Here is a 12,928-nt window from a genome sequence, read left to right as displayed (position 1 = left end):
ATGATACAATCTAACAGTGTCCAACAACGCATCCTTGTTATCAAACATCATACCCTTTTGAAACTCTCCTTCGTCGGTGTAGGTTGTATCACAATCCTAAGACCTACAAAAGTTGTCCTCAATGTGTTCATCTAGAGGGGGAACCAGTGCATAGGGTGTAGGGGCAGCGATTGTTGGAATGTTTCCTAAGGTCATGTCATTAGCTAGAGCCTCCTCGTCAACACCCACATCGTCCTCAGAAGGAGCTTCAACGAATTCATTACTCTCACTATTAACATCATCCCAAGGCTCATTTGTATCTTCTAAGTTAAAAGTATCATCATTTGATACTTGAAATTGAAGTTGATTGGGTTCATTAGAAGGACAAGAGGAAGATGGCATAAAAGGATTTTGGGTTTCTTGGGTAGGGAAGGGCGTATGAGAAGGAGCAGAAGAAGTTATATTCATGAATGCATTTGTTTCCACAACATTGATATCTTCATTCCCTAGGGGCACCTCTTCTACATATAACTGTAAAGAAGGAATAGGGGTAGACCTTGAATACTCCCACATTGCATCTATAGCCTCCTCATCCTCAACCGGAAAAGCTAACAAATCTCCACTCAGATTGTACTTAAAACTTAAATTAACAGTACTTCTTGTAGTGTCAATGCCAATCTTAGAGCATATAAAATGTTTAAATTCATTCAAATCCATGTATGAGTTGCATGCAAACAGTTTACGTATTCCCCCAACGTACTTAACATTGTTACTAGTTGATCGAATTGAACCATTCCAAAAGCATACAACAGTCACATGAACAGTCACACGAAATGAATCCATTTCTACAACAATAAGCTGTAGATGAACAAGAATTAGTAAATTGGAAGTTTAAAAACCTACATTCATGTGAAAGTTCATTAAATCCAAGTAAACCCTAATTTTTCGAATATGGAAAAAAACACAAAAAATTAGTACCTTACGTCAATGTAGGAAGATGAAATAACTAATTACTGGTACAAACTTGAAATTTGATGAGTTTAGTTGAAGGATCGAAGTTGATTTTAATGGTGCAAGGAGAAAGAGAGCTCGTAAGTGTCGAAATGGCAAAGAGAAGGCGTGAACTGAAATGAGGAAGAAGCAACCTGAAAAAATAAAAAGGGCAAAGTCGCTGTTACTAACAGAAACTTAAGGAGTTGCTTGACCAGTCAACTCCTTAAGTCGCTGTTAGTAACAGCGACTTTGCCCTTTTAATTTTTTTTTCCTCTTACGCTGTTAGTAACAACGATTTTACCCGAGGCTAAGCTTGGATGTACGGAAGCTTATGTTGAGAAATAAGTTTTCCCGAAGCTTATTTTGGGAATTAAGTTGTTGTATAACCTTATTTTTTTCAAATTTTCTAGGATTATCCTCATAAACCCCATCATAAAATTAGCCACAAATGTTAGTGGTTACAAATAGACCATTATGATTAGTTTCACTCTTTTATCTAGACTATTATATAGTGTATCCCAGATGTTCATTGATATTGAGTAAAGCATAAATGTTGATCAATGTAAAAGAAATTAATGTACAATTGTATTTCGACTTAATTACGTTAAAGACTTACAAAATATTCTCTTGATTATTGAACATTTATAATCATCTCCTACTTGATCAAGAAATAAGTTTGCTAGAGTTATAGGGCTCCTTTTACTAAAAACTCAATATCAAACATAAGGTAAGAACAATTGTCATCCTCATGGGATATGATCATGTTCTCCGGACTCATAAAATGAACTGAAAAGCAAATGAGCATTGAGCAAGGCCCTTATAGTCCCTTTTTAAAGCATGATGTTAAACTCTATCAAAGAACAATAATTCTCATCTCACGCATGAAGTCAATGAGAAACTCGAATTTAGAGATTCTATGTATTAGTCAATTTGAGATGTTTTTATGACACCATTATTAAAAAAATATACTTAAATCAAGTCATGTTCGAACAGAGATACTTAACTTCTACAAATGTGATTGACTAGACATACAATGTCTCTATAACCTAGAAACATAATCATCAACAAATCAAAATTCTATTATAGATAATTGTTGTCAACTCACTATTTGACTAGGGACCTTAATAAAATCTTAAGTTCTTTAAGTTCACATATATGATTTATTTGCATTGAGCACTATATTAATTTGCATTAAAGAGCACTACATATGAAACATAATTTATATATGTATCTCATACACATAACTGACCTTTAAACTTTTTCATAATAAATTTGATGTAAATCCCAACTAGATACATCTCATGCTTTTATTATATTAAGACAATGGTTTAATTAATGAATATCATCCAATTAAATTTTGTACAATTCAAGTTTACTTAATATTAATTGTTGAAGTTGATTTAGTGTTCTGTTGGAACACTTCACCTAACATCACTTCTGTTCATCTTAAAGAACTAGTTTCAGATCAAAAACATCTTTATCTGTACGAAAGCTTGCATTTTGTGCAACCCCTTTACACATAACTAAACACATCTCTACAACAAAGAACTTACCCATATCAGTTTTAAGAAATTTATGAATATTCTTGATCGTCATCCAATGTCCAATAGTCATTACTAGAGAAACATGTACATTATTATCATGCTTAAAGCACATCTCTACATAATTGGATCTAAGCTAAAGCATATGAAATTCTACCCAAGTTCTTCAGCATATTAGGCGTCGATGTACACTACTTCCTGCTCTGCTAAGAGACATGTCACTAGACATGACGCAATCAAAAACAGGAGAAACATTTACTCAATCACCTTCGCCAGCCAGAAACCGATTTTGGTACTCGACTGATGGTGGCAGGAGCTGTTTCCGACCTACATTTAGTATATTTATCAAAAAATTGCATTAGTGTAGAAATTTGATATAGGTTCTTGGCCCTTCAATTGAGTTAAGAGATAGGGACAAGACAAAAATTGTACAACTGTTGTATAGAATTGAATGAATATTAAAACTAATTCTAATCCTGAGATAATTTATTTTCCTTTGTTTCTTTTCATTCGAGATATGAAGGATAGCAAAGGGTGACAGAAACTTACTTTGAAATTTCTTCAACAGCCCTTATAACTTCTGCAGAGTTTGTTTCTAACACTTGGCCTCCAAAAATGATCTCATCTAGAATAGTATGAAGCTGCAAAATCAAGGGAAATTGCATTGACAGGTGCTCAGGGTGCCATTAAAATTCCATCAGACATCCATTGCAGCGCATAAACCAAAAAAAAAAATCAAAAATTGTAACATAATCAACAGAAACAGAGGCACATAAAACCGCACAAGTTTTAATTTTATCATCTCCATTCATGTACGTTACCTTTCCATAATTGAAAACTATGTCAAGCTCACAGACATTCTTGAAGCATTTGTCCAAAGTTTCTACAAAAACTGCCAGGCTAAAGTGTTATTATAGCAACTAAAAGGGACAAACAAAAGGAAAAAAAAAAAGAAGAGAATAATCCCACTCCCACCTTTGGGATTTTTCCCCTAAAAATCTTGCATTTTAAATATATTCGCTATTAAAGGACTTAAAATCAACAGGTTACTCATTGATGTTTGAGTTTCTTTTAATCAAAAAATTACTAAAAGTATTTATAAAAATAATTAAAAATAAAAGAGTAAGTAAAAAAAAAAACAGAAAAGATTTAAGAGTAAAATATAGCAGAAACATAAAAAATTTAACCAAGTCACCAGCCCAGTTGGCCACTTACCACACTACCCCAACGCTACAACACCCTTTAGCTCAGCCACACCCTCCCCGATCACCCCACCCATCCCAGCGACAGAGACACAATGACACCTCCTCCACCCCTCGCCCAGCCGTGTGACCATCCAAACACTCCCAAGCCATGCCAACCATGAACCACCCATACCACTCCCCAGTGCACCTATGCCTCCCTTACCCGTGTAACCCTCCCTTGCACGAGCTCTTGCCTATCTCCATATGGAGTGTCAAAGCTGTGTTGCTCATGGAAATTAGAAGCTTGAGAATGTTATGCTTGATAAAAATTGGTCCCAAAGCTAATGGACTTTGCACTTGAGGGCCTTCTTCAGGATGAAACTGCCTCTTCATCAGAATCGGCATCTGAGAGATGTATACAACTTTTGGAGTAAAGCTGCATCAGACTGCAAGGATCAAAAGGAATCCTTCTCAAGATGATGATTTTAAATTTTAAACATTTGATTATTGAGATACTGGAGAAAGAATAGAGATTGTAAGGCCATGAGGAGTATAAGAGAGTATCAAGAGCAGTAAAAATAGCTCACTGGTGTGTACAAAATCAGCCATTTCTTCAGCCTTCAATTGGTGAAGTTGTTAAGATGCTAGAAGGAACACTTTTTGCATATAGACCTCCCTCAAGTTTTTCCTTCAGCCAGGGCGACAAGTTGAAGCAAAGGAGTGAATTAAAAATTCAAGAACATCCATTATAATGAAAGAATTTGAACGTTGGCTAGAAGTTCTGAGTCTTCTTTTATTATTACGTATAAATTTTGTTTTTTTCAGATTTGTATTTTAGATTTTAAAAAGATTTTCAAGTTATTTCTGATTTTTTATTTTAAAGTTCTAATTTTGGTTAACGTTTCAACTTTAAAATAAAAGGGTTTTAATTTATGTTTTTGAGTTTCAAATAAAATGAAAATGATGCTATGTTAAAGTTCAAACGACTTGTTTCAAACTCCAATATCACCAAGATCGAGGATATGAGGTTTTGTGATGAATAAATTACACTTTCAATGAACTAATGTTTGTAAGAGAAAATAATGCAATAAAAATGACACAAAGAGTTAACGAGGTTCACCCAATTAAGACTACGTCTTCAGGTGTGTAGTATCTCACTTATATTATCACAAAAGAGTCCAAAGAACTCTCAAATGGAGAATTACAATAGAGAAGAAACAGGCTTGTGTTTAGGCTTAGGGATTTTTGTGGATGTATTCTATGAGCATATGAGACCTCTATTATAGAGGATTATTACATTAATGAGAATAGACCATAAAGACTACAGTTTAATGCACAATTGAACAGCCACAAAAACATGAAGAGACCAAAAAACCGGATCCGAAGACCCCTGCTGCCAGGCCGCTCGTTCGAGCGGTACATGTTGATGGCTACTGTCTGCCGCTGAAGAAAGTTTCATTCAAGCTTATTGAGGCTCGTTCGAGCAAGGCAGAGCTGAAGCTACTGGAGTATACTAATGGCACAGCTCGTTCAAGGCATGACTTGATTCGTTTATGCCTCGTTCAAAGCACATTGTTCATAATGGGATTCTTCATCTCTTAAAACTTCTCATTAACTATCATTCATCATGCTCTCTTAATTCATCTCCATTATACCCATGTTTAAGTGCCTCCATCAACACACCATTTATTCCATGCATTGAGCATCAACTTAATCACCACATTAAGTCACACACTAAATCACCCAAAAAATTTCACTCATATGCACTCACTAATGCATACTCATGAATGGTGCAATCAAGTCACCGATTAACACTAACATAAAATTATATGAATCAAACATGACATGTAAACTATGAATATGATATGGCATGAGTCCTTTAAAAGCAAATATGATTAAAATGAGATTTTTAAAAGAAGAAAAAAAAACTCAAATGTGGGATTTTTAGAAACAACCACCCAAAGGGATGATTTTCTTGGAACTTATCCAATAAAAAATAAAAATACAAACAGAAGATTACAACCCAAACACCAGTTGAGTTGAGGATGAAAATTGAACAAATAACAAAATGTTATTTTACTACAAACGCAAGATACCTTGTATCAAATCAAGCATTGCTAACTCATTTTCAGCACTGTCATACACAAACACAAAGTAGAGGGTAGCATAGTGCTTATACACAAGTCGAGAATCCTGCAAATGAGATTCTCCTATTAATTATAGACAAACAGCTAGGGAGCAACAATTATCATAGAGTTGACTGAAAATATACACCCCCCTCTCTGGCAAAAAAACATAGTGCAACATTAAAGTTGCTATCGCGATCACAATAACGGTCGTGCATTTTAGAAACAACAATGGCGATTTGGATCACGATTATTTCAATGGTTTTCATTGATTGACAAGTCGCTGACTCACTTATTAAGAACATATTGCAAATATCCACAGATCTCTCAATCAAGCAAAACCATTTTATTCATATTTCTCCATTCCTATCCTTTCCTACTCCAATTCTAACATCATATTTCTGATTCAAACTCGACATTTTTTCATCACATATCCTCTACACATAAAATTGGTCACATGAAGAATTCCTCCAGATTCTTGTGAATTTAATAAAATCAACTCTTTAAATTTTCTTGCAACTATCCACTAAAGTGAATAATACTTCCTAGTACCTCCTATTCACCCCAATTGTCACATTTACTTTTTTCACTCTAAGTCTCTATCTAATGCACTTTTCAATTCAAAATGTTTGTGATTCTGCATAATTAAAAATGATAAAAATTGATATATAATAAGATACGTTATGATTAACCAAACAAAATCACATTTGACTATGCTCTAACTTATAGATTAAGAAAAAATATATATCAAAAGTGATGGATAAACAATGTTAAAAAGCAAACGAGACAATTGAAGTGAATATGAGGGAGTACATCAAAACAAACCAAAATTCATTAGCAACATGATATCATCAATGTAAGTCAATTAACACAAAAAAAAAATGGACATGGGGTGTAGCTCAATTGTTATTACAAAAAATTGCAAGAAAAATATTAATTCAAAATGGAACATGAAATTGATCGACAGAAGCAAAATATCAATGAAGTTCCACATTAAACTAATGCAGAACTGTAAATGATGGAAACATCGAGGAGAAAAAGATACGCACCGGACCAAAAATGGAATCGAAATCCACAAAGTTACTGACATTTTCAGGCCTATTGCACAATACTACATCAAACCCCAAAAAAGATTAAAATCCAGCAATTGAGAGTAACTGCGGATATGATTGTGGAAAATAATTGCTGAAAAATGAGGGAGAAATTAACCTGAATAGATGGTGCGAATTAGCTCCTGTTGCTTCTCTGGAGGCTTTAATTTCAATTCAAACAAGAAATTAAATATGAAAATGTTATAATTTGAAGCTAAAAATTGATGGAATTTTAATTTCAATTTCAATTTAGCTAAAATTTGTTGAATAAGAAATCAAGAGTTCGGAATTACCTGGAAATCGTAGAACTTAGTGAGTCGAGGTTTCCCCTGTGTATTCAGCACTATAACTGCCTTTATCATTTTTTTCTTGTCCAATTTAATTTGATTTCTTCTCTTTATTTGGACGTTTTATAGGAGCCTATAATTAGAGCATCTGCATCTCTATGAGACCGAAGCCGGCCTAGAATTTCAACCCTGATTTTGCAAAGACTAATTATATACATATTATAAGATCTAGCCAATACTAATCTCAATGCAATACTCTAATATCAGATAAAATACACACGTTCGATTTCTCAATAACAGAGGATCTAGCCAATACTAATCTTTATCCAATGGTTCTAACTCAAGACAGTGAAGTAACAAACTACTAAGTCGCACAAATTGAGAATCACATTACAAGCATCATCGATATGGATTACGAAAAAAGGGGGGGAAAATGGTAAATATTCTATTAAAAACAGAATGCTTCCCTAATTTCAATGGCTTTTAACTACCAATTCAGATTAATATCAAAATCAAACCCTAAAATCAAAAAAAATTGGGTTATTTGTAAAACAAAAAAATAAAATCATACCGCGTGAGGATGTGAGGAAGAGGAAGGTGAGGCAGATGAAAGATAGAAGATCTGGCGTGACCGCGTGAGGAAGAACAGCTGAACAGGCGGCACCGCTGCAGATGTATCAAGCAGATTATATGAAGGAGTGACGGAGTGAGTACAGAAATGAGGCGTGAGGTCTGAGGAAGAAGATCAGAATTTACTCTTAGGAGATACCGGTAAATCATGCGGAAGAATTTGATAGAAAGAAGTTTTTAGGATTTTAGTTTAACTTTTTTTTATTTACTTTATTGCTATTTGTTTTGTCTTTTTATAGTAATTTATAATTTATGGTGATTGATTAGGAATTGTTAAAATAAAATTTTGACGGGCTTTACTAAATGTTGCCCCTTTTTATTTTGTCGCTATTCTTTGCATATTCTATTTCAGTATTGCTCTTAATGATTTTTATAATTCTATCTCTTTAACTTTTCTAAAAGAAATTTGAACTAAATTGGACACTTAAACAATATGATTGATAAATGTAACTACTTAATTAATTATTAATTTAATAATATTTCAATTAATAATAGTATTATCACTTAAAATTAAACTAAAATTATTTGATGCATATTAAAATATTATTAATTAAATTGATTCATTAGTAATTAAACAAAAATATTATTAGTTAATTAAATTATTACTATTAATAATCAACTAAAAACTAAATGTATTAAGTAACTAATAATCAAGAAGAATAATACAAAAAGTACAAAATTGGGTTAAATAATAATATTAATTACTCCTAATCAACTAAAAACTAAAATTTGATATATATTCATTTTTTTTGCCATAATGTTTGATAGGAAAATCATGTTGATGCAAGGTTTATGGCATTAGAAACTAGACTTTAAAAAAGCTTTTCGACGATATATTATTAAAAGCCCAATTCCGACAATTGAGCGAGAATGATGACCGTTTAATGTTTGCTTTGATTTTTAGTACATGGGTAAATGGAACACACTACTCTACCACGGTCCAATTGAGCGTTTTGTGCAACTCTATCGTGGTTCGTTCGCGCGTTTTGTGCGACTGGGTCATTTACCCGTGTACTAAAAATCTAAGCAAACTTTACATGGTTGTCATTTCTCACTTGGCTGTCGAAGTTGGGCATATAGTATATCGTTCGAAAGCGTTTGAAGTCTAGTTTCTAATACCACAAACCTTGCATTAACATGATTTTATGACCAAAAGGGTGCACATAGATCAAATTTCAGCACAAAACTTTTGTATTATAAACACTTTTCTTCTCTTTTTTCTTCACTTCTTTGTAAAATATCTTCAACCAAGCTAAAATTTAAAATTTAATGAAATAAAAACATAAATATTAATTAATTGAATAAATAAATTAGACGCAGTCGCATAAAACGTGCTACTTGGCCTAGGTCGAATCATACCAAAACGTGCGACTAGGTTCATTTTTCAATTTTTTTTAAAAACTTTTTTGTAATTAATATTTATTTTTTACATTTAAGAATAATTTGCGAATTACAACCTTAATGTTTAGCACTTTTGTGAATTACGTCCTTAATGTTTATTTTTTGTAAATTACCGCCACCAAAGTATTAAAGTTTACAGATTCAAGCCAAAACAAAAATTCCGACCATTTTGTTGGTCAGAATTTTAGGTTAAGTGGTCGGAGTTTTACGTTTTTAGCCTGAATCTCTAAACTTTGATACTTTGGTGGTTGTAATTCGCAAAAAATAAACATTAAGGCTGTAATTCGCAAAAGAGCAAAATTTTAAGCCTGTAATTCGCAAATTATTCTACGTTTAATAATATTTATAATTTTGGTTTATTTTATAATTCAAAATGATTCAAGGGCATTTTTGTAATTCATTAAAAGAGTGGTGACAAAATGAAAAAGGATGGTGACATAATGAAAAAGGATGGTGACATTTAAGAAGCGGGATAATTTTAGGATTTATCAAAGTTTGTAAAAAAAAAATTTTAGGGTTCAAGTCTAAAGGTTGGGTCTGTGTCTGAGGGTCCGGACCTGAACCTAAACTCGTCATTCATTTTTGAGCTTCAGTTTTGATCCGAACTCGGTGGGTTGATCGGGTCTCATTCCTTAAAAAGGGATGGGTTTAGAGTATGTCTAATAGGGTCTTAGACCCGCCATCCTTAGTTGGAAACTTTTGATAAATAAATGTGTTTTAGTTGTTAGTTTTTGACCAAAATGAATAAGCAAGTTAAGATAGTTTTATAAAATAAGTGAGTTTTTGTGGGTGTAGTGTTTATTTTGATGGAGTGAAAGATTTATATTTTGTTGGTCTAGGATTATATTGGATATTAATAAAGTGGTTTGTTAATTCATATGTAATTCTTATTTATAAACATTGTTAATAATATTGTTTATTATCACTGATAAAAATAAAGCTGTTATTGTTGTTGTGTTATTGTTGAGTTTATACGGGCAATTTTTACCAGCAAATTTTGAATAAGACTGTGCTGTAAAACGGGCCCATACAAACAACCAACATTATTTATTTTAAAAAAATAATTGATTTTTAATTTAACAAATCACAATACATATAACTAACTTAATATGTACAGGAAATTGATTTTTAAATAAATATTATTTAATTGTACATGAAGTGGATGGTTAACTGCTTTTTTTTTTCTTTTTTTTTTTTTTACAAGAATGTAGGATTAAATTGTTTGGGCACTAAACCTCCATTGAACTATCATTTGAAAAGTATTTACTTATTTTATAAGTATGTATTTATAGGTTATTGGTGATGAACTTAAATTATTGACTTACAGTGAATACTTATTACTTTAAAATAATGACTTACATTGTTAAAGTAAATACCTACCACTTATATGAGTATTTAGTTTAAGGTTGTATATGAGGAACTTAACATGATTATTTGTAGTCTTAAAGTAATGACTTACCCACTTTAAATAATAACTTACTTTCTTAAATTACGTAACTACTGCTTATAAGTACTCAATTTAAGGTTTTATGTGATGGCCTTAAAGTGATTACTTATAAACTTAAAGTGACGACTTATCATGTTAGAGTGATGAGTGACAATGTTAAATTGCTTACCTACTGCTTATAAATACTCATTTTGAGGTTGTATATAATAAGCTTAATATGATTATTTGTAGTTTTAAAATAATGACTTATCCTGTTAAAATGATGACTTATCACCTGATGACTGACATTATGAAATTGCTTACCTACAATACAAACTTGATAACCGGCTTTTTTTCAAGAAAATAGGATGAAATTGCAGTTTTCACGCCATTGTAGTAGCTTCTAGAAACACACGTCATTAATTGATTTTCGCAAACATAATTTATCAATATTTAACCTAATGGATGAATTAATGAAGAAATTTGATTAGTTTACAAATCAATGATCCACCTTTTTACTAGGATGACTTGGGAACCATATTTTCTAGACAGAAGAAAAAAATACTCCCTAATTTCGATGAATCATTTGGAAACTCCCTCATCTACTACCAAATACATAAACGGAGCCCCACATAAACCATATACTAATATATGTACTATTTGATAACCTACTCTACTGCATACAAATACCCATTTTAAAGTTCCTAATGATAGCCTCAAAATGGATCACTTGCATTCTTGAAGTTGCTAGTTAAGAGTGAATGTTGCTAAAGAAAAACAAATTGATGAAAAAAACGCATAAGCAAATAATGAAACAGAATATTACAGTGTAAATGAATAGTTTAAAGGATGAAAAGGTTCTTGGGCCTTTAGAGATTTAGAATGGAAGCATTAGAAACGTGTTTTAGATAGTGTTTGGCCAAACTTTTACAATAATTTCTGCAATAAAAAAGCTAAAATTTAGACAAATACAATATTGTTGAGAAGTTGAAATAATTTTTTAAAAAAAAGCTAAAAATAACTTCTACAAGATCAAGAGGAGAAGCTATAAATTGTAACTTTTCCTCCCAACTTCTTAAAGAGCTTCATATTTTTCTCATTTTATGTTAAAAAAAGTCATATATTTTCTCCAATAACCAATGAAAATTTTTTTCATTACGTTTTTTTTCTTTTCCCATATCTTCTTTCAAAATTCATAATTTTCTACTTCATTGCGTAATTATTTATTTGTTATCACTTATCACAACCTAACATCCCAATTATTTTAAGTAATTCTACTTTTATTGAATATTATGCGATCAAATTACATCAAAATTTCATATATGTTTTATCTTTAAATTTCTTAACGCATTTAAATATGTTTTTCTATATTGTAAATTGTCAAATTTGGGATTTATTTTTATTTTCAATTACTTTAGTGTATTTGAATTTTTTTTCTAACATTATAGTGATTATTTTTTTAGTGTATGCTATATGTTTTTGGTGTTTCTCTTAAAATTGATGCTTTGTTCTTAACTCGACTATTTTTTAGTATATGTTATACTCCCTCCGATCTTTCTATATAGTCCCATATAGGTTGGGCACGGATGTTAAGGGTTGTGTGGGGTCCATGTAAAAGGTGGTAGTTGGGTATTTTTAAGTAAGTGGATTAATTGTTAATGATTCCCTCTTTTTGATTAATAAAGTATATGGAATGAAATTTGGAGGGAAAATTGGGTTTGACATTGTTTGAGCTTTAATAATTGAAATTAATACATTTCCGAATTTTTTTTTAATTAAACAACCATTAAACTAGTTAATTTAAATTACAAAAAATTACATCAAATAAATTACAAAAACCGTCAAATTCATAAAATAAGCTAAGTCTTCAATACTTCCTTGATTTCTTCAACGTTTTTTGAACGGCAATTGAAAACGAGCAACCCTCTCGCCACATGCGCATGCGGATATTAAATCTTTCGTTGACTTCAGATTTATAAAAAAACAAACACGGTATGCATTTAGTGTTCAAAATTAATAAAATAACTACAAAAAATCAAAATGTTTCATTTTGAAAGTAAGCCATCAATAAGAAAAATACAGCTGATCTTTAGGTACTGGAACAAAAAAAATCTGATAAAGGGATTGCAAAGATACTGGAACAAAAAATCTGATCTTTAGCCATCAAATGAGTTGACAATTACTAACACAATACAGGGAAACCAAAGAATGAAAATGTCAATGGCGCCAAAAATGAAAAAAATTGCGCCCATAAACAGAAAGAATGTAAG

At 31.7% G+C, this 12,928-nt stretch overlaps 1 protein-coding gene across 1 annotated transcript; it reads right to left on the bottom strand.

The window, feature by feature from the left end:
* Nucleotides 1-2,484: 2,484 nt before the first annotated feature.
* Nucleotides 2,485-8,020, bottom strand: LOC130808730 (AP-3 complex subunit sigma). The gene is made up of 8 exons (XM_057674204.1): nucleotides 7,773-8,020; nucleotides 7,208-7,390; nucleotides 7,033-7,075; nucleotides 6,873-6,934; nucleotides 5,794-5,890; nucleotides 3,335-3,405; nucleotides 3,063-3,154; nucleotides 2,485-2,840 (listed from the first exon to the last, which is right to left on the bottom strand). The coding sequence occupies exons 2-8, from the start codon at nucleotides 7,274-7,276 to the stop codon at nucleotides 2,777-2,779; spliced, it is 498 nt and encodes a 165-aa protein (XP_057530187.1). The 5' UTR covers nucleotides 7,277-7,390; nucleotides 7,773-8,020; the 3' UTR covers nucleotides 2,485-2,776.
* Between the last annotated feature and the right edge of the window lie 4,908 nt (nucleotides 8,021-12,928).

Source organism: Amaranthus tricolor, chromosome 3, assembly GCF_026212465.1.
Source record: "Amaranthus tricolor cultivar Red isolate AtriRed21 chromosome 3, ASM2621246v1, whole genome shotgun sequence".
Taxonomy (NCBI): Eukaryota; Viridiplantae; Streptophyta; class Magnoliopsida; order Caryophyllales; family Amaranthaceae; genus Amaranthus; species Amaranthus tricolor.
Note: the sequence above shows the minus strand (reverse complement) of the source record. Positions and strands in the feature narration are given on the sequence as shown.